This window comes from Oncorhynchus clarkii, chromosome 2, assembly GCF_045791955.1.
Source record: "Oncorhynchus clarkii lewisi isolate Uvic-CL-2024 chromosome 2, UVic_Ocla_1.0, whole genome shotgun sequence".
NCBI classification, from domain to species: Eukaryota; Metazoa; Chordata; class Actinopteri; order Salmoniformes; family Salmonidae; genus Oncorhynchus; species Oncorhynchus clarkii.
In genome coordinates this window covers 97,997,499-98,022,228 of record NC_092148.1, presented here as the reverse complement: position 1 = coordinate 98,022,228, position 24,730 = coordinate 97,997,499, and the positions used below count along the sequence as shown (strand labels likewise).

At 38.4% G+C, this 24,730-nt stretch overlaps 1 protein-coding gene across 1 annotated transcript in view; it reads right to left on the bottom strand.

Moving 5' to 3' along the window:
- LOC139383416 (synaptotagmin-7-like) overlaps positions 1 to 24,730 on the bottom strand; it is a 128,039-nt gene that overhangs the window by 92,950 nt on the left and 10,359 nt on the right. The window contains exon 2 of the mRNA XM_071127959.1: positions 21,019 to 21,423. Coding sequence (XP_070984060.1) covers positions 21,019 to 21,423 — 405 coding nt within the window. The remainder of the gene's footprint in view (positions 1 to 21,018; positions 21,424 to 24,730) is intronic.

The following is a 24,730-nucleotide window of genomic DNA, read 5'->3' as shown; positions in this document are numbered from 1 at the left end:
ATAGTATAGAGTGGTATGGGTCGTTATATTCCATATTACAGAGTGGTATGGGTCATTAGGGTCGTTATCCTACATATTATAGAGTGGTATGGGTCATTAGGGTCGTTATATTCCATATTATAGAATGGTATGGGTCATTATATTCCATATTATAGAGTGGTATGGGTCGTTATACTACATATTATAGAGTGGTATGGGTCATTATATTCCATATTATAGAGTGGTATAGGTCATTATATTCCATATTATAGAGTGGTATGGGTCGTTATATTCCATATTATAGAGTGGTATGGGTCATTAGGGTCGTTATCCTACATATTATAGAGTGGTATGGGTCATTAGGGTCGTTATATTCCATATTATAGAATGGTATGGGTCATTATATTCCATATTATAGAGTGGTATGGGTCGTTATACTACATATTATAGAGTGGTATGGGTCATTAGGGTCGTTATCCTACATATTATAGAGTGGTATGGGTCATTAGGGTCATTATATTCCATATTATAGAGTGGTATGGGTCGTTATATTCCATATTATAGAGTGGTATGGGTCATTATATTCCATATTATAGAGTGGTATGGGTCATTATATTCCATATTATAGAGTGGTATGGGTCGTTATATTCCATATTATAGAGTGGTATGGGTCGTTATATTCCATATTATAGAGTGGTATGGGTCATTTTATTCCATATTATAGAGTGGTATGGGTCATTATATTCCATATTATAGAGTGGTATGGGTCGTTATACTACATATTATAGAGTGGTATGGGTCGTTATATTCCATATTATAGAGTGGTATGGGTCGTTATACTACATATTATAGAGTGGTATGGGTCATTATATTCCATATTATAGAGTGGTATGGGTCGTTATACTACATATTATAGAGTGGTATGGGTCGTTATATTCCATATTATAGAGTGGTATGGGTTGTTATACTACATATTATAGAGTGGTATGGGTCATTATATTCCATATTATAGAGTGGTATGGGTCGTTATATTCCATATTATAGAGTGGTATGGGTCATTAGGGTCGTTATACTACATATTATAGAGTGGTATGGGTCATTAGGGTCGTTATATTCCATATTATAGAGTGGTATGGGTCATTATATTCCATATTATAGAGTGGTATGGGTCATTATATTCCATATTATAGAGTGGTATGGGTCATTATATTCCATATTATAGAGTGGTATGGGTCGTTATATTCCATATTATAGAGTGGTATGGGTCGTTATATTCCATATTATAGAGTGGTATGGGTCATTATATTCCATATTATAGAGTGGTATGGGTCGTTGTATTCCATATTATAGAGTGGTATGGGTCGTTATATTCCATATTATAGAGTGGTATGGGTCGTTATATTCCATATTATAGAGTGGTATGGGTCGTTATATTCCATATTATAGAGTGGTATGGGTCATTATACTACATATTATGGAGTGGTATGGGTCATTAGGGTCGTTATCCTACATATTATAGAGTGGTATGGGTCGTTATATTCCATATTATAGAGTGGTATGGGTCATTATATTCCATTTTATAGAGTGGTATGGGTCGTTATAATCCATATTATAGAGTGGTATGGGTCATTATATTCCATATTATAGAGTGGTATGGGTCGTTATATTCCATATTATAGAGTGGTATGGGTCGTTATATTCCATATTATAGAGTGGTATGGGTCATTAGGGTCGTTATCCTACATATTATAGAGTGGTATGGGTCATTAGGGTCGTTATATTCCATATTATAGAATGGTATGGGTCATTATATTCCATATTATAGAGTGGTATGTGTCGTTATACTACATATTATAGAGTGGTATGGGTCATTATATTCCATATTATAGAGTGGTATGGGTCATTATATTCCATATTATAGAGTGGTATGGGTCATTATATTCCATATTATAGAGTGGTATGGGTCATTATATTCCATATTATAGAGTGGTATGGGTCGTTAAATTCCATATTATAGAGTGGTATGGGTCGTTATATTCCATATTATAGAGTGGTATGGGTCATTATACTACATATTATGGAGTGGTATGGGTCATTAGGGTCGTTATCCTACATATTATAGAGTGGTATGGGTCGTTATATTCCATATTATAGAGTGGTATGGGTCATTATATTCCATTTTATAGAGTGGTATGGGTCGTTATACTCCATATTATAGAGTGGTATGGGTCATTATATTCCATATTATAGAGTGGTATGGGTCATTATATTCCATATTATAGAGTGGTATGGGTAATTATATTCCATATTATAGAGTGGTATGGGTCGTTAAATTCCATATTATAGAGTGGTATGGGTCGTTATATTCCATATTACAGAGTGGTATGGGTCATTAGGGTCGTTATCCTACATATTATAGAGTGGTATGGGTCATTAGGGTCGTTATATTCCATATTATAGAATGGTATGGGTCATTATATTCCATATTATAGAGTGGTATGGGTCGTTATACTACATATTATAGAGTGGTATGGGTCATTATATTCCATATTATAGAGTGGTATGGGTCATTATATTCCATATTATAGAGTGGTATAGGTCATTATATTCCATATTATAGAGTGGTATGGGTCGTTATATTCCATATTATAGAGTGGTATGGGTCATTAGGGTCGTTATCCTACATATTATAGAGTGGTATGGGTCATTAGGGTCGTTATATTCCATATTATAGAATGGTATGGGTCATTATATTCCATATTATAGAGTGGTTTGGGTCGTTATACTACATATTATAGAGTGGTATGGGTCATTAGGGTCGTTATCCTACATATTATAGAGTGGTATGGGTCATTAGGGTCGTTATATTCCATATTATAGAATGGTATGGGTCATTATTTTCCATATTATAGAGTGGTATGGGTCGTTATACTACATATTATAGAGTGGTATGGGTCATTATGTTCCATATTATAGAGTGGTATGGGTCATTATATTCCATATTATAGAGTGGTATGGGTCGTTATATTCCATATTATAGAGTGGAATGGGTCATTATATTCCATATTATAGAGTGGTATGGGTCATTATATTCCATATTATAGAGTGGTATGGGTCGTTATATTCCATATTATAGAGTGGTATGGGTCGTTATCTTCCATATTATAGAGTGGTATGGGTCGTTATATTCCATATTATAGAGTGGTATGGGTCATTATATTCCATATTATAGAGTGGTATGGGTCATTATATTCCATATTATAGAGTGGTATGGGTCGTTATACTACATATTATAGAGTGGTATGGGTCGTTATATTCCATATTATAGAGTGGTATGGGTCGTTATACTACATATTATAGAGTGGTATGGGTCATTATATTCCATATTATAGAGTGGTATGGGTCGTTATACTACATATTATAGAGTGGTATGGGTCGTTATATTCCATATTATAGAGTGGTATGGGTCGTTATACTACATATTATAGAGTGGTATGGGTCATTATATTCCATATTATAGAGTGGTATGGGTCGTTATACTACATATTATAGAGTGGTATGGGTCATTAGGGTCGTTATACTACATATTATAGAGTGGTATGGGTCATTAGGGTCGTTATATTCCATATTATAGAGTGGTATGGGTCATTATATTCCATATTATAGAGTGGTATGGGTCATTATATTCCATATTATAGAGTGGTATGGGTCATTATATTCCATATTATAGAGTGGTATGGGTCGTTATATTCCATATTATAGAGTGGTATGGGTCGTTATATTCCATATTATAGAGTGGTATGGGTCATTATATTCCATATTATAGAGTGGTATGGGTCGTTGTATTCCATATTATAGAGTGGTATGGGTCGTTATATTCCATATTATAGAGTGGTATTGGTCGTTATACTACATATTATAGAGTGGTATGGGTCATTATATTCCATATTATAGAGTGGTATGGGTCATTATACTACATATTATGGAGTGGTATGGGTCATTAGGGTCGTTATCCTACATATTATAGAGTGGTATGGGTCGTTATATTCCATATTATAGAGTGGTATGGGTCATTATATTCCATTTTATAGAGTGGTATGGGTCGTTATACTCCATATTATAGAGTGGTATGGGTCGTTATATTCCATATTATAGAGTGGTATGGGTCGTTATATTCCATATTATAGAGTGGTATGGGTCATTATATTCCATATTATAGAGTGGTATGGGTCATTATATTCCATATTATAGAGTGGTATGGGTCATTATATTCCATATTATAGAGTGGTATGGGTCGTTATACTACATATTATAGAGTGGTATGGGTCGTTATACTCCATATTATAGAGTGGTTTGGGTCATTATATTCCATATTATAGAGTGGTATGGGTCGTTATACTACATATTATAGAGTGGTATGGGTCGTTATACTCCATATTATAGAGTGGTATGGGTCGTTATACTACATATTATAGAGTGGTATGGGTCATTATATTCCATATTATAGAGTGGTATGGGTCGTTATATTCCATATTATAGAGTGGTATGGGTCATTAGGGTCGTTATCCTACATATTATAGAGTGGTATGGGTCATTAGGGTCGTTATATTCCATATTATAGAATGGTATGGGTCATTATATTCCATATTATAGAGTGGTATGGGTCGTTATACTACATATTATAGAGTGGTATGGGTCATTATATTCCATATTATAGAGTGGTATGGGTCATTATATTCCATATTATAGAGTGGTATGGGTCATTATATTCCATATTATAGAGTGGTATGGGTCGTTATATTCCATATTATAGAGTGGTATGGGTCATTAGGGTCGTTATCCTACATATTATAGAGTGGTATGGGTCATTAGGGTCGTTATATTCCATATTATAGAATGGTATGGGTCATTATATTCCATATTATAGAGTGGTATGGGTCGTTATACTACATATTATAGAGTGGTATGGGTCATTATATTCCATATTATAGAGTGGTATGGGTCATTATATTCCATATTATAGAGTGGTATGGGTCGTTATATTCCATATTATAGAGTGGTATGGGTCGTTATATTCCATATTATAGAGTGGTATGGGTCATTATATTCCATATTATAGAGTGGTATGGGTCATTATACTCCATATTATAGAGTGGTATGGGTCATTATATTCCATATTATAGAGTGGTATGGGTCGTTATATTCCATATTATAGATTGGTATGGGTCATTATATTCCATATTATAGAGTGGTATGGGTCATTATATTCCATATTATAGAGTGGTATGGGTCATTATATTCCATATTATAGAGTGGTAAGGGTCGTTATATTCCATATTATAGAGTGGTATGGGTCGTTATGGTCCATATTATAGAGTGGTATGTGTCATTGTATTCCATATTATAGAGTGGTATGGGTCATTATATTATAGAGTGGTATGGGTCATTAGGGTCGTTATCCTACATATTATAGAGTGGTATGGGTCATTAGGGTCATTGTATTCCATATTATAGAGTGGTATGGGTCGTTATATTCCATATTATAGAGTGGTATGGGTCATTATATTCCATATTATAGAGTGGTATGGGTCAGGGCGGCAGGGTAGCCTAGTGGTTAGAGCGTTGGACTAGTAACCGGAAGGTTGCGAGTTCAAACCCCCGAGCTGACAAGGTACAAATCTGTCGTTCTGCCCCTGAACAGGCAGTTAACCCACTGTTCCCAGGCCGTCATTGAAAATAAGAATTTGTTCTTAACTGACTTGCCTGGTTAAATAAAGGTAAAATAAAATAAAAAATTATATTCCATATTATAGAGTGGTATGGGTCGTTATATTCCATAGTATAGAGTGGTATGGGTCGTTATATTCCATATTACAGAGTGGTATGGGTCATTAGGGTCGTTATCCTACATATTATAGAGTGGTATGGGTCATTAGGGTTTGTTATATTCCATATTATAGAATGGTATGGGTCATTATATTCCATATTATAGAGTGGTATGGGTCTTTATACTACATATTATAGAGTGGTATGGGTCATTATATTCCATATTATAGAGTGGTATGGGTCATTATATTCCATATTATAGAGTTGTATAGGTCATTATATTCCATATTATAGAGAGGTATGGGTCGTTATATTCCATATTATAGAGTGGTATGGGTCATTAGGGTCGTTATCCTACATATTATAGAGTGGTATGGGTCATTAGGGTCGTTATATTCCATATTATAGAATGGTATGGGTCATTATATTCCATATTATAGAGTGGTATGGGTCGTTATACTACATATTATAGAGTGGTATGGGTCGTTATATTCCATATTATAGAGTGGTATGGGTCGTTATACTACATATTATAGAGTGGTATGGGTCATTATATTCCATATTATAGAGTGGTATGGGTCGTTATACTACATATTATAGAGTGGTATGGGTCGTTATATTCCATATTATAGAGTGGTATGGGTTGTTATACTACATATTATAGAGTGGTATGGGTCATTATATTCCATATTATAGAGTGGTATGGGTCGTTATATTCCATATTATAGAGTGGTATGGGTCATTAGGGTCGTTATACTACATATTATAGAGTGGTATGGGTCATTAGGGTCGTTATATTCCATATTATAGAATGGTATGGGTCATTATATTCCATATTATAGAGTGGTATGGGTCGTTATACTACATATTATAGAGTGGTATGGGTCATTAGGGTCGTTATCCTACATATTATAGAGTGGTATGGGTCATTAGGGTCATTATATTCCATATTATAGAGTGGTATGGGTCGTTATATTCCATATTATAGAGTGGTATGGGTCATTATATTCCATATTATAGAGTGGTATGGGTCATTATATTCCATATTATAGAGTGGTATGGGTCGTTATATTCCATATTATAGAGTGGTATGGGTCGTTATATTCCATATTATAGAGTGGTATGGGTCATTTTATTCCATATTATAGAGTGGTATGGGTCGTTATACTACATATTATAGAGTGGTATGGGTCATTAGGGTCGTTCTATTCCATATTATAGAGTGGTATGGGTCATTATATTCCATATTATAGAGTGGTATGGGTCATTATATTCCATATTATAGAGTGGTATGGGTCGTTATATTCCATATTATAGAGTGGTATGGGTCGTTATATTCCATATTATAGAGTGGTATGGGTCATTATATTCCATATTATAGAGTGGTATGGGTCATTATACTCCATATTATAGAGTGGTATGGGTCATTATATTCCATATTATAGAGTGGTATGGGTCGTTATATTCCATATTATAGAGTGGTATGGGTCATTATATTCCATATTATAGAGTGGTATGGGTCATTATATTCCATATTATAGAGTGGTATGGGTCATTATATTCCATATTATAGAGTGGTAAGGGTCGTTATATTCCATATTATAGAGTGGTATGGGTCGTTATGGTCCATATTATAGAGTGGTATGTGTCATTGTATTCCATATTATAGAGTGGTATGGGTCATTATATTCCATATTATAGAGTGGTATGGGTCGTTATATTCCATATTATAGAGTGGTATGGGTCATTAGGGTCGTTATCCTACATATTATAGAGTGGTATGGGTCATTAGGGTCGTTATATTCCATATTATAGAATGGTATGGGTCATTATATTCCATATTATAGAGTGGTATGGGTCGTTATACTACATATTATAGAGTGGTATGGGTCATTAGGGTCGTTATCCTACATATTATAGAGTGGTATGGGTCATTAGGGTCATTATATTCCATATTATAGAGTGGTATGGGTCGTTATATTCCATATTATAGAGTGGTATGGGTCATTATATTCCATATTATAGAGTGGTATGGGTCATTATATTCCATAATATAGAGTGGTATGGGTCGTTATATTCCATAGTATAGAGTGGTATGGGTCGTTATATTCCATATTACAGAGTGGTATGGGTCATTAGGGTCGTTATCCTACATATTATAGAGTGGTATGGGTCATTAGGGTCGTTATATTCCATATTATAGAATGGTATGGGTCATTATATTCCATATTATAGAGTGGTATGGGTCGTTATACTACATATTATAGAGTGGTATGGGTCATTATATTCCATATTATAGAGTGGTATGGGTCATTATATTCCATATTATAGAGTTGTATAGGTCATTATATTCCATATTATAGAGAGGTATGGGTCGTTATATTCCATATTATAGAGTGGTATGGGTCATTAGGGTCGTTATCCTACATATTATAGAGTGGTATGGGTCATTAGGGTCGTTATATTCCATATTATAGAATGGTATGGGTCATTATATTCCATATTATAGAGTGGTATGGGTCGTTATACTACATATTATAGAGTGGTATGGGTCATTAGGGTCGTTATCCTACATATTATAGAGTGGTATGGGTCATTAGGGTCATTATATTCCATATTATAGAGTGGTATGGGTCGTTATATTCCATATTATAGAGTGGTATGGGTCATTATATTCCATATTATAGAGTGGTATGGGTCATTATATTCCATATTATAGAGTGGTATGGGTCGTTATATTCCATATTATAGAGTGGTATGGGTCGTTATATTCCATATTATAGAGTGGTATGGGTCATTTTATTCCATATTATAGAGTGGTATGGGTCATTATATTCCATATTATAGAGTGGTATGGGTCGTTATACTACATATTATAGAGTGGTATGGGTCGTTATATTCCATATTATAGAGTGGTATGGGTCGTTATACTACATATTATAGAGTGGTATGGGTCATTATATTCCATATTATAGAGTGGTATGGGTCGTTATACTACATATTATAGAGTGGTATGGGTCGTTATATTCCATATTATAGAGTGGTATGGGTTGTTATACTACATATTATAGAGTGGTATGGGTCATTATATTCCATATTATAGAGTGGTATGGGTCGTTATATTCCATATTATAGAGTGGTATGGGTCATTAGGGTCGTTATACTACATATTATAGAGTGGTATGGGTCATTAGGGTCGTTATATTCCATATTATAGAATGGTATGGGTCATTATATTCCATATTATAGAGTGGTATGGGTCGTTATAGTACATATTATAGAGTGGTATGGGTCATTAGGGTCGTTATCCTACATATTATAGAGTGGTATGGGTCATTAGGGTCATTATATTCCATATTATAGAGTGGTATGGGTCGTTATATTCCATATTATAGAGTGGTATGGGTCATTATATTCCATATTATAGAGTGGTATGGGTCATTATATTCCATATTATAGAGTGGTATGGGTCGTTATATTCCATATTATAGAGTGGTATGGGTCGTTATATTCCATATTATAGAGTGGTATGGGTCATTTTATTCCATATTATAGAGTGGTATGGGTCATTATATTCCATATTATAGAGTGGTATGGGTCGTTATACTACATATTATAGAGTGGTATGGGTCGTTATATTCCATATTATAGAGTGGTATGGGTCGTTATACTACATATTATAGAGTGGTATGGGTCATTATATTCCATATTATAGAGTGGTATGGGTCGTTATACTACATATTATAGAGTGGTATGGGTCGTTATATTCCATATTATAGAGTGGTATGGGTTGTTATACTACATATTATAGAGTGGTATGGGTCATTATATTCCATATTATAGAGTGGTATGGGTCGTTATATTCCATATTATAGAGTGGTATGGGTCATTAGGGTCGTTATACTACATATTATAGAGTGGTATGGGTCATTAGGGTCGTTATATTCCATATTATAGAGTGGTATGGGTCATTATATTCCATATTATAGAGTGGTATGGGTCATTATATTCCATATTATAGAGTGGTATGGGTCATTATATTCCATATTATAGAGTGGTATGGGTCGTTATATTCCATATTATAGAGTGGTATGGGTCGTTATATTCCATATTATAGAGTGGTATGGGTCATTATATTCCATATTATAGAGTGGTATGGGTCGTTGTATTCCATATTATAGAGTGGTATGGGTCGTTATATTCCATATTATAGAGTGGTATGGGTCGTTATATTCCATATTATAGAGTGGTATGGGTCGTTATATTCCATATTATAGAGTGGTATGGGTCATTATACTACATATTATGGAGTGGTATGGGTCATTAGGGTCGTTATCCTACATATTATAGAGTGGTATGGGTCGTTATATTCCATATTATAGAGTGGTATGGGTCATTATATTCCATATTATAGAGTGGTATGGGTCGTTATACTCCATATTATAGAGTGGTATGGGTCATTATATTCCATATTATAGAGTGGTATGGGTCGTTATACTCCATATTATAGAGTGGTATGGGTCGTTATATTCCATATTATAGAGTGGTATGGGTCATTAGGGTCGTTATCCTACATATTATAGAGTGGTATGGGTCATTAGGGTCGTTATATTCCATATTATAGAATGGTATGGGTCATTATATTCCATATTATAGAGTGGTATGTGTCGTTATACTACATATTATAGAGTGGTATGGGTCATTATATTCCATATTATAGAGTGGTATGGGTCATTAGGGTCGTTATACTACATATTATAGAGTGGTATGGGTCATTAGGGTCGTTATATTCCATATTATAGAGTGGTATGGGTCATTATATTCCATATTATAGAGTGGTATGGGTCATTATATTCCATATTATAGAGTGGTATGGGTCATTATATTCCATATTATAGAGTGGTTTGGGTCGTTATATTCCATATTATAGAGTGGTATGGGTCGTTATATTCCATATTATAGAGTGGTATGGGTCATTATATTCCATATTATAGAGTGGTATGGGTCGTTGTATTCCATATTATAGAGTGGTATGGGTCGTTATATTCCATATTATAGAGTGGTATGGGTCGTTATATTCCATATTATAGAGTGGTATGGGTCGTTATATTCCATATTATAGAGTGGTATGGGTCATTATACTACATATTATGGAGTGGTATTGGTCATTAGGGTCGTTATCCTACATATTATAGAGTGGTATGGGTCGTTATATTCCATATTATAGAGTGGTATGGGTCATTATATTCCATTTTATAGAGTGGTATGGGTCGTTATACTCCATATTATAGAGTGGTATGGGTCATTATATTCCATATTATAGAGTGGTATGGGTCGTTATACTACATATTATAGAGTGGTATGGGTCATTATATTCCATATTATAGAGTGGTATGGGTCATTATATTCCATATTATAGAGTGGTATGGGTCATTATATTCCATATTATAGAGTGGTATGGGTCATTATATTCCATATTATAGAGTGGTATGGGTCGTTAAATTCCATATTATAGAGTGGTATGGGTCGTTATATTCCATATTATAGAGTGGTATGTGTCATTATATTCCATATTATAGAGTGGTATGGGTCATTATACTACATATTATGGAGTGGTATGGGTCATTAGGGTCGTTATCCTACATATTATAGAGTGGTATGGGTCGTTATATTCCATATTATAGAGTGGTATGGGTCATTATATTCCATTTTATAGAGTGGTATGGGTCGTTATACTCCATATTATAGAGTGGTATGGGTCATTATATTCCATATTATAGAGTGGTATGGGTCATTATATTCCATATTATAGAGTGGTATGGGTCATTATATTCCATATTATAGAGTGGTATGGGTCGTTAAATTCCATATTATAGAGTGGTATGGGTCGTTATATTCCATATTACAGAGTGGTATGGGTCATTAGGGTCGTTATCCTACATATTATAGAGTGGTATGGGTCATTAGGGTCGTTATATTCCATATTATAGAATGGTATGGGTCATTATATTCCATATTATAGAGTGGTATGGGTCGTTATACTACATATTATAGAGTGGTATGGGTCATTATATTCCATATTATAGAGTGGTATGGGTCATTATATTCCATATTATAGAGTGGTATAGGTCATTATATTCCATATTATAGAGTGGTATGGGTCGTTATATTCCATATTATAGAGTGGTATGGGTCATTAGGGTCGTTATCCTACATATTATAGAGTGGTATGGGTCATTAGGGTCGTTATATTCCATATTATAGAATGGTATGGGTCATTATATTCCATATTATAGAGTGGTTTGGGTCGTTATACTACATATTATAGAGTGGTATGGGTCATTAGGGTCGTTATCCTACATATTATAGAGTGGTATGGGTCATTAGGGTCGTTATATTCCATATTATAGAATGGTATGGGTCATTATTTTCCATATTATAGAGTGGTATGGGTCGTTATACTACATATTATAGAGTGGTATGGGTCATTATGTTCCATATTATAGAGTGGTATGGGTCATTATATTCCATATTATAGACTGGTATGGGTCGTTTAATTCCATATTATAGAGTGGTATGGGTCATTATATTCCATATTATAGAGTGGTATGGGTCGTTATATTCCATATTATAGAGTGGTATGGGTCGTTATATTCCATATTATAGAGTGGTATGGGTCGTTATATTACATATTATAGAGTGGTATGGGTCATTATATTCCATATTATAGAGTGGTATGGGTCATTATATTCCATATTATAGAGTGGTATGGGTCGTTATACTACATATTATAGAGTGGTATGGGTCGTTATATTCCATATTATAGAGTGGTATGGGTCGTTATACTACATATTATAGAGTGGTATGGGTCATTATATTCCATATTATAGAGTGGTATGGGTCGTTATACTACATATTATAGAGTGGTATGGGTCGTTATATTCCATATTATAGAGTGGTATGGGTCGTTATACTACATATTATAGAGTGGTATGGGTCATTATATTCCATATTATAGAGTGGTATGGGTCGTTATATTCCATATTATAGAGTGGTATGGGTCATTAGGGTCGTTATACTACATATTATAGAGTGGTATGGGTCATTAGGGTCGTTATATTCCATATTATAGAGTGGTATGGGTCATTATATTCCATATTATAGAGTGGTATGGGTCATTATATTCCATATTATAGAGTGGTATGGGTCATTATATTCCATATTATAGAGTGGTATGGGTCGTTATATTCCATATTATAGAGTGGTATGGGTCGTTATATTCCATATTATAGAGTGGTATGGGTCATTATATTCCATATTATAGAGTGGTATGGGTCGTTGTATTCCATATTATAGAGTGGTATGGGTCGTTATATTCCATATTATAGAGTGGTATTGGTCGTTATACTACATATTATAGAGTGGTATGGGTCATTATATTCCATATTATAGAGTGGTATGGGTCATTATACTACATATTATGGAGTGGTATGGGTCATTAGGGTCGTTATCCTACATATTATAGAGTGGTATGGGTCGTTATATTCCATATTATAGAGTGGTATGGGTCATTATATTCCATTTTATAGAGTGGTATGGGTCGTTATACTCCATATTATAGAGTGGTATGGGTCATTATATTCCATATTATAGAGTGGTATGGGTCGTTATACTCCATATTATAGAGTGGTATGGGTCGTTATATTCCATATTATAGAGTGGTATGGGTCATTAGGGTCGTTATCCTACATATTATAGAGTGGTATGGGTCATTAGGGTCGTTCTATTCCATATTATAGAATGGTATGGGTCATTATATTCCATATTATAGAGTGGTATGTGTCGTTATACTACATATTATAGAGTGGTATGGGTCATTATATTCCATATTATAGAGTGGTATGGGTCATTATATTCCATATTATAGAGTGGTATGGGTCGTTATATTCCATATTATAGAGTGGTATGTGTCATTATATTCCATATTATAGAGTGGTATGGGTCATTATATTCCATATTATAGAGTGGTATGGGTCGTTATATTCCATATTATTGAGTGGTATGGGTCATTATATTCCATATTATAGAGTGGTATGGGTCATTATATTCCATATTATAGAGTGGTATGGGTCATTATATTCCATATTGTAGAGTGGTATGGGTCGTTATATTCCATATTATAGAGTGGTATGGGTCGTTATACTACATATTATAGAGTGGTATGGGTCATTAGGGTCGTTATATTCCATATTATAGAGTGGTATGGGTCATTCTATTCCATATTATAGAGTGGTATGGGTCGTTATACTACATATTATAGAGTGGTATGGGTCATTAGGGTCGTTCTATTCCATATTATAGAGTGGTATGGGTCATTATATTCCATATTATAGAGTGGTATGGGTCATTATATTCCATATTATAGAGTGGTATGGGTCGTTATATTCCATATTATAGACTGGTATGGGTCGTTATATTCCTTATTATAGAGTGGTATGGGTCGTTATACTACATATTATAGAGTGGTATGGGTCGTTATACTACATATTATAGAGTGGTATGGGTCGTTACAATACATATTATAGAGTGGTATGGGTCATTATATTCCATATTATAGAGTGGTATGGGTCGTTATATTCCAAATTATAGAGTGGTATGGGTCGTTATATTCCATATTATAGAGTGGTATGGGCCATTACATTCCATATTATAGAGTGGTATGGGTCGTTATATTCCATATTATAGAGTGGTATGGGTCGTTATATTCCATATTATAGAGAGGTATGGGTCGTTATATTCCATATTATAGAGTGGTATGGGTCGTTATACTACATATTATAGAGTGGTATGGGTCATTAGGGTCGTTATATTCCATATTATAGAGTGGTATGGGTCGTTCTATTCCATATTATAGAGTGGTATGTGTTGTTATACTACATATTATAGAGTGGTATGGGTCATTAGGGTCGTTCTATTCCATATTATAGAGTGGTATGGGTCGTTATATTCCATATTATAGAGTGGTATGGGTCATTATATTCCATATTATAGAGTGGTATGGGTCATTATATTCCATATTATAGAGTGGTATGGGTCGTTATACTACATATTGTAGAGTGGTATGGGTTGTTATATTCCATATTATAGAGTGGTATGGGTCGTTATACTACATATTTTAGAGTGGTATGGGTCATTATATTCCATATTATAGAGTGGTATGGGTCGTTATATTCCATATTATAGAGTGGTATGGGTCGTTATATACCATATTATAGAGTGGTATGGGTCGTTATATTCCATATTATAGAGTGGTATGGGTCGTTATACTACATATTATAGAGTGGTATGGGTTGTTATATTCCATATTATAGAGTGGTATGGGTCGTTATACTACATATTATAGAGTGGTATGGGTCATTATATTCCATATTATAGAGTGGTATGGGTCGTTATATTCCATATTATAGAGTGGTATGGGTTTTTGTTTCCTTTTGCCTTTTCTTTGGCAAATTTAGTGGGCGTTTATGGTCATTGTTTGTTGGATAAATTTTTCCTGTTACACCTTTCAGTGGACATTACACTCACAAAAGTTTCTAAAGAATAAAGACATTTCAAATGTTATTTATATATACAGTGTTGTAATAATGTGAAAATTAAAGTACAAATGCGAAAATAAATAAACATAAATATGGGTTGTATTTACAATGGTGTTTGTTCTTCACTGGTTTCCCTTTTCTTGTGGCAACAGGTCACAAATCTTGCTGCTGTGACGTCACGCTGTGGTATTTCACCCAGTAGATATGGAAGTTTTGTCAAAATTGTATTTGTTTTCAATTTTTTTGTGGATCTGTGTAATCTGAGGGAAATATGTATCTCTAATATGGTCATACATTGGGCAGGAGGTTAGGAAGTACAGCTCAGTTTCCACCTCATTTTGTTGGCAGTGTGCACATAACCTGTCTTCTCTTGAGAGCCACGTCTGCCTACGGCGGCCTTTCTCAATAGCAAGGCTCCCACCCTTGCTCCATCCCTCCCTCTCTACCCCCTCTCGCCTCTTTGGCTATTAGGATCAATCTATTGTTAGAGTAACAGTGCTGGAGACAGCAGATCAATGTTTGGAGGTTAACATGAATCTACACAGCGTTGTTTAATTCTTGTTCATCTATGCTATGTCCTGACACACAGCTACCCAGTTATATATATATATATATATATATATATATATATATATATATATATATATATATATATATATATATATATATATATATATATATATATATATATATATAAACAGACATGCAAGTAGACAGGGTAGGACACACACACACACACACACACACACACAAACACACACACACACACACACACACACACACACACACACACACACACACACAAACACACACACACACACACACACACACACACACACACACACACACACACACACACACACACACACACACAGAGACCATGCAGAGTTAGCTATATTACATGAGTGTTGTTGACTCACATAATCATCTCTCTCCTCTCCTTCTCTCTCCTCTCCTCTCTCTCCTCCCCTCTCTCTCCTCTGCTACTCTCTCCTCTCCTCTCTCTCCTCTGCTACTCTCTCCTCTCCTCTCTCTCCTCTGCTACTCTCTCCTCTGCTACTCTCTCCTCTCCTCTCTCTCCTCTGCTACTCTCTCCTCTCCTCTCTCTCCTCTGCTACTCTCTCCTCTCCTCTCTCTCCTCTGCTGCTCTCTCCTCTGCTACTCTCTCCTCTCTCTCCTCTGCTACTCTCTCCTCTCCTCTCTCTCCTCTGCTACTCTCTCCTCTCCTCTCTCTCCTCTCCTCTCTCTCCTCTGCTATTCTCTCCTCTGCTAATCTCTCCTCTCCTCTCTCTCCTCTCCTCCCCTCTGCTACTTTCTCCTCTCCTCTCTCTCCTCTCCTCTCTCTCCTCTGCTACTCTCTCCTCTGCTACTCTCTCCTCTGCTACTCTCTCCTCTCCTCTCTCTCCTCTCCTCTCTCTCCTCTGCTACTCTCTCCCCTGCTACTCTCTCCTCTCCTCTCCTCTCTCTCCTCTCCTCTCGGCTCTCTCCTCTGCTACTCTCTGCTACTTTCTTTTCCGCTTCTCTCTCCTCTCTTTCTCGCTCCTCTCCTTCTCTCTCTCCGCTCCTGTCGAAGGAATTTAACAATTCCTATATATATTCATTAACCAATTCAATGTAAATCACTCTCCTCTCCTTCTCTCTCCTTCTCTCTCTCTCCTCTCTGTTTTTCCTTCTCCTTCTCTCTCTCCTTCTCCTTCTCGTTCTCTCTCCTCTGCTACTCTCTCCTCTCCTTTTCTCTCAGATTCCCCTCTAATCAGGGACTGATTTAGACCTGGGACACCAGGTGGGTGATTCCCCTCTAATCAGGGCCTGATTTATATCTGGGACACCAGGTGTGTGATTCCCCTCTAATCAGGGACTGATTTAGATTTAGACCTGGGACAGCAGGTGTGTGCAATTAATTATCAGGTAGAACAGAATTGCCCCTTGCCCTATACTACAGGGCTGTACTACACCCTATGGGCTCTGGTCAAAAGTAGTGCACTATCAAGGGAATAGAGTGCCATTTGTGTCAGAAGAAACATGTCCTCTTAAGCCTCATAATGTGTTACGAATTGATGGTGACTCTTACAGTTTCCCATCCGAAACAGTTCCTGCGTATATTATGCCGCCATTTTGTGACATTTTTGTTCGTTTTGGTCTTCCGCAACGTTTTTTTGGGGCTGTTTGTGCACAGCTGTCACCAAGGCAAAAAGGGTGGCTACTTTGAAGAATCTAAAATCAAAAGTATATTTTGATTTGTTTAACCTTTTTTGGTTACTACATGATTACATGTGTGTTATTTCATAGTTTTGATGTCTTCACTATTATTCTACAATGTAGAAAATAGCACAAATAAAGAAAAACCATGGAATGAGCAGGTGTGTCTAAACTTTTGACTGGTACTGTATATCAGGAACTTAACTCTATATCAGGACATTAACTCTGAATCAGGACATGAACTCTATATCAGGACATTAACTCTATATCAGGACATGAACTCTATATCAGGACATTAACTCTATATCAGGACATTAACTCTATATCAGGACATGAACTATATATCAGGACATGAACTCTATATCAGGACATGAACTCTATATCAGGACATTAACTCTATATCAGGACATGAACATAAATATCAGGACATGAACTCTATATCAGGACATGAACATAAATATCAGGACATTAACTCTATATCAGGACATTAACTCTATATCAGGACATTAACTATATATCAGGACATGAACTCTATATCAGGACATTAACTCTATATCAGGACATGAACTCTATATCAGGACATTAACTCTATATCAGGACATTAACTCTATATCAGGACATGACATCTATATCAGGACATTAACTATATATCAGGACATGAACTCTATATCAGGATATGAACATAAATATCAGGACATGAACTCTATATCAGGACATGAACTCTATATCAGGACATGAACTATATACCAGGACATGAACTCTATATCAGGACATGAACTCTACATCAGGACATGAACTCTACATCAGGACATGAACTCTATATCAGGACATGGACTCTATATCAGGACATGAACTCTATATCAGGTCATGAACTATATATCAGGACATGAACTCTATATCAGGAACTTAACTCTATATCAGGACATGAACTCTATATCAGGACATGAACTATATATCAGGACATGAACTCCATATCAGGACATGAACATCTACATCAGGACATGAACATCTATATCAGGACATGGACTCTGTATCAGGACATGAACATCTAAATCAGGACATTAACTCTATATCAGGACATTAACTATATATCAGGACATGAACTATATATCAGGACATGAACTATATATCAGGACATGAACATCTATATCAGGACATGAACTATATATCAGGACATGAACTATATATCAGGACATGGACTCTATATCAGAACATGAACTATATATCAGGACATGAACTATATATCAGGACATGAACTATATATCAGGACATGGACTCTATATCAGGACATGAACTATATATCAGGACATGAACTATATATCAGGACATGGACTCTATATCAGGACATGAACTATATATCAGGACATTAACTATATATCAGGACATGAACTCTATATCAGGACATGAACTCTATATCAGGACATGAACTCTATATCAGGACATGAACATCTATATCAGGACATGAACTCTATATCAGGACATGAACTCTATATCAGGATATGAACATCTATATCAGGACATGAACATCTATATCAGGACATGAACTATATATCAAGACCTGAACATCTACAGTAACAGCCAAAGGTTTGGACAGGACAGTAACATCTATATATAACTTAATCTTAGATGGTGTTTCAGACTCTATATATATGTATACAACTGTCACATTGTACACACACACACACACACACACACACACACACACACACACACACACACACACACACACACACACACACACACACGCACACACGCACACACGCACACACACAGTCTCCTCTCCTGTCATGATGTAATGTCAAGTAACATCCTTCCCTGGGTGTCATCAGCTCAAGTCCAACACTATGTAGAGAAAACAAGACCATGTAAACATCTGAAACTCTGTCAGTGCATATAACAGGCGAGAGGAAATGACAACGGACAGTCAAAAGATCACTACAAGGAAAGGAAAGATAGAATAAGAGCCGTACCATATCCAGAGAGGCAAGAAACAGCTATACACTGAGAAATGTGACAGGACAACCCAGACAAAGACAAATGGTTTGTGTCAGAGAGTGGTGTTAAAGAAGTGAGCTGAATAGAGGAGGATCACATCCCATAGAGAGCAGAGCAACTCAGACAGTGGAGGAAGTGACAACAGCAGAGACAATATCTGCATCCTAAGCTGAACCCTATTCCTTATTTAGAGCCATAGGGCTCTGGTCTAAAGTAGTGCACTATATAGGGAATAGGGTTCCATAGGGCTCTGGTCTAAAGTAGTGCACTATATAGGGAATAGGGTTCAATAGGGCTCTGGTCTAAAGTAGTGCACTATATAGGGAATAGGGTTCAATAGGACTCTGGTCTAAAGTAGTGCACTATATAGGGAATAGGGTTCTATAGGGCTCTGGTCTAAAGTAGTGCACTATATAGGGAATAGGGTTCTATAGGGCCCTGGTCTAAAGTAGTGCACTATATAGGGAATAGGGTTCCATAGGGCTCTGGTCTAAAGTAGTGCACTATATAGGGAATAGGGTTCTCTAGGGCTCAGGTCTAAAGTAGTGCACTATATAGGGAATAGAGTTCCATTTGGGACACGAAAGGGTTATCAGTTACCAACCCAGACAGAGAGAGTTACCAACCCAGACAGAGACAGTTACCAACCCAGACAGAGACAGTTACCAACCCAGACAGAGACAGTTACCAACCCAGACAGAGACCGTTACCAACCCAGACAGAGGCAGTCACCAACCCAGACAGAGGCAGTCACCAACCCAGACAGAGACAGTTACCAACCCAGACAGAGGCAGTCACCAACCCAGACAGAGTCAGTTACCAACCCAGACAGAGGCAGTCACCAACCCAGACAGAGACAGTTACCAACCCAGACAGAGACAGTTACCAACCCAGACAGAGACAGTTACCAACCCAGACAGAGGAAGTCACCAACCCAGACAGAGAGAGTTACCAACACAGAGAGTGTTACCAACCCAGACAGCGACCGTTACCAACCCAGACAGAGACAGTTACCAACCCAGAGACAGTTACCAACCCAGGCAGAGACAGTTACCAACCCAGAGACAGTTACCAACCCAGACAGAGACAGTTACCAACCCAGACAGAGACAGTTACCAAGCCAGACAGAGACAGTTACCAACCCAGACAGAGAGAGTTACCAACCCAGACAGAAATGGTTACCAACCCAGACAGAGAGAGTTACCAACCCAGACAGTTACCAACCCAGACAGAGGCAGTTACCAACCCAGACAGAGACAGTTACCAACCCAGACAGAGACCGTTACCAACCCAGACAAAGACAGTTACCAACCCAGACAGAGACAGTTACCAACCCAGAGACAGTTACCAACCCAGACAGACACAGTTACCAACCCAGACAGAGACCGTTACCAACCCAGACAGAGGAAAATAAGAAACTCACAGGAAGGACTTGGCATCCAGGCCTCTGTTTTTCAACTGGCCCATCATGTGATCCCAGGACCCAGGGTTACCTCTTCCTCCTCCTCCTCTGTACCGTGAGGCGCCTGCCCCCGCCGGGCTCCCTCGCACCCCCCTGGGACCTCGTTGCGTTCCTCCACATCCTCCCCCACTGCCCACGCCTCCCCCTGGCTGGCTGGGCCCCAGTGGGGGAACCTGGTGTATCTGACCCAGGCTCTGGGAGGAGGTGGGTGGGAGGTGGGTGAGGAGGCTTGGGACGGGTGGGTGGATGAGAGGCTGCTGGAGACTCTGCTGGCGTAGCAGGGTGCGTGGCCGGGCCAGCGTCCCAGCAGAGGGGATGGGATCCAGGGTGGAAGCAGAGGACAGAGCCCCTACTGAATCCCCAAAGCTGGGAGGACAGAGCAGCAGAGAGGGGAGGGAGCGATGGGAGGACGAGGGCCGGGGGTGGCAGAGGTTAGGGTGGTGGAGGAGAGGGGAGGAGAGAGGAGAAGGAGGAGTGGAAGGGGTAGCAGTAAAGGAGGGGGGGGTGGAGCGGTGGGAAGAGGTGGAGGGGAATACAGGAGAGTTTGGAGAGAGAGGACATGATAGGTTGAGGGGACAGGGAGGTGGGCAAGAGCGGAGGAAGGAATCATGAGCGGGGAAGATACAAGGAGGTACAGGACAGAAGGGAGAAACCGGTGGTGATGGAGGAGGGTAGGATGGGGAGGAAGGGAGGGAGGGAGGTGGAGTTCGAGAAACAGGTAGAGAGGAGGAGGAGGAGGAGGAGGAGGAGTGAGAGGCAGTGGGAGTGATGGTGCGGGGAGGAGGGGAGAGGAGGAGGAGGAGAGAGAAAGAGAGCAGGGTGAGGCAGCAGCAGTAACAGCTGTAGCAGAGATAGCAGTAGAAGGAGCAGCCAGTGTGATGGTCAGTGGCGAGAGCCTGCAAACTCGGTCTCCTGTCTTCCCGTGAAAACCTGCGCCCCGCGATGTGTGGCGGCATCAGGTGTGTGTGCGCTGCGAACGTCTGGGCGCCGTGGGTTTGGGGCCTGCGTGTGAGTGTGGGCGTGGTCCGCGTCGGCATTGGTCGGATCTGAACGGTCCGTATGGGCGTGGTGATGCGCGTTTGTCCGGTGTTGAGGCGGGTGTGTCGGGGTGTTTGTGGCGTCCCGGCGCGGCTGAGACTATTGGCTCTTCGAGGCGAAGGCTTTATGGTTTGACGAGAGATACCCATGCTCCTCTCTCTCCTCTCTGCTCCCAACTTTTACAGACTCTCTTCCTGTTCCTTTCTCTGTCTAAATCTGTTTCCTCGTTTAAATACGTGCTCCGCCCCTAGAGACTTCCTCGCAGCCAACCAAGTCTACAGCCTCCCTCCCTCCCTCTCTTCTCTTCCTCCACTCCTCCTACTAATGTTCTCTATCTCTTTAATCTTTCTTAAAGTCTTTCCCTGGCAGTACCTCTCTATCAGAACAACAATCCTCTACTGCTAAGTTACAGGTATGTCCTACAATATCTATTACTATGCCCCCATAAAGAAAATGAGAATTAAAAAAACGTTTCAGCCCCTGGTTTGACCGTGATCTTGCAGAGTTACTCCACCTCAAGAATTGCATTTGGTGAAAGGCTCAGCACACGCATACTCAGGCTGACTGGCTCTCGTTCAGGCACATGAGAAATAAGTACACTCAGGCTATCCGGAAGGCCAAAGTTAGTTACTTTAAGGAGCAGTTCTCTCTCTGTGGGTCTAACCCCAAGAAGTTCTGGGAAACGGTTAAAGACCTGGAGAATAAACCCTCCTCCTCACATCTGCACATGTCCCTTAATGTTGATGATGTGGTTGTTACTGACTAGAAGCACATGGATGAGCTCTTTAATCACCACTTCATTAAGTCAGGATTCCTATTTGACATTTCCTCATCTCCCACCCCTTCTAATGTGACTATCCCTGATGCTCCTCCCTCTTGTCCCCCTGCCCCGCTACAAAGTTTCTCCCTGCAGGCGGTAACTGAGTCCGAGGTGCTAAAGGAGCTCCTTAAACTTGACCCCAAAAAAACATCTGGGTCAGATGGTTTAGACCCTTTCTTCTTTAAGGTTGCTGAACCCATCATCACCAAGCCTATCTCTGACCTTTTTAACCTGTCTTCTTTAAGGTTGCTGAACCCATCATCACCAAGCCTATCTCTGACCTTTTTAACCTGTCTTCTTTAAGGTTGCTGCCCTTATCATCACCAAGCCTATCTCTGACCTTTTTAACCTGTCTTCTTTAAGGTTGCTGCCCCCATCATCACCAAGCCTATCTCTGACCTTTTTAACCTGTCTTCTTTAAGGTTGCTGCCCCTATCATCACCAAGCCTATCTCTGACCTTTTTAACCTGTCTTCTTTAAGGTTGCTGCCCCCATCATCACCAAGCCTATCTCTGACCTTTTTAACCTGTCTTCTTTAAGGTTGCTGCCCCTATCATCACCAAGCCTATCTCTGACCTTTTTAACCTGTCTTCTTTAAGGTTGCTGCCCCCATCATCACCAAGCCTATCTCTGACCTTTTTTACCTGTCTTCTTTAAGGTTGCTGCCCCCATCATCACCAAGCCTATCTCTGACCTTTTTAACCTGTCTTCTTTAAGGTTGCTGCCCCTATCATCACCAAGTCTCTCTCTGACCTTTTTAACCTGTCTCTCCTCTCTGGGGAGGTTCCCATTGCTTGGAAGGCAGCCATGGTTCTTCTATTTTGCTCTGTTTATCAAAAGTTTATCACAACTTTTATCACAATAATCAATTGACTGTCTTTCTTGATGTCTATAGTATTCTCTTGGGTATGCAATCTGGTTTCCACTCAGGTTATGGATGTGTCACTGCAACCTTAAAGGTCCTCAATGATGTCACCATTGCCCTTTGATTCTAAGCAATGTTGTGCTGCTATTTTCATTGACTTGGCCAAAGCTTTTGATATGGTAGACCATTCCATTCTTCTGGGCCGGCTAAGGAGTATTGGTGTCTCTGAGGGGTCTTTGGCCTGGTTTGCTAACTACCTCTCTCAAAGAGTGCAGTGTATAATGTAAGAAAACCTGCTGTCTCAGCCACTGTCTGTCACCAAGGGAGCAAGGCTCAATTCTAGGCCCCACGCTCTTCTCAATTTACATCAACAACATAGCTCAGGAAGCTCTCTCATCCATTTATATGCAGATGATACAGTCTTATACTCAGCTGGCCCCTCCCCGGATGTTGTGTTAAATTCTCTACAACAAAGCTTTCTTAGTGTCCAACAAGCTTTCTCTGCCCTTAACCTTGTTCTGAACACCTCCAAAACAAAGGTAATGTGGTTTGGTTAAGAAGAATGCCCCTCTCCCCACAGGTGTGACTACTACCTCTGAGGGTTGAGAGCTTGAGGTAGTCACTTCATACAAGTACCTGGGAGGGTTAGGGTTAGGGTTAGACGTACCGTCTACTGTCCTTCTCTCAGCACATATCAAAGCTGCAGGCTACAGTTAAAACTAGACTTGGTTTCCTCTATCGTAATCGCTTCTCTTTCACCCCAGCTGCCAAACTAACCCTGATTCTGGTGACCATCATACCCATGCTAGATTACGGAGACGTAATTTATAGATCAGCAGGTAAGGGTGCTCTGGAGGGGCTAGATGTTCTTTACCATTCAGCCATCAGATTTGCCACCAATGCTCCTTATAGGACACATCACTGCACTCTATACTCCTCTGTAAACTGTT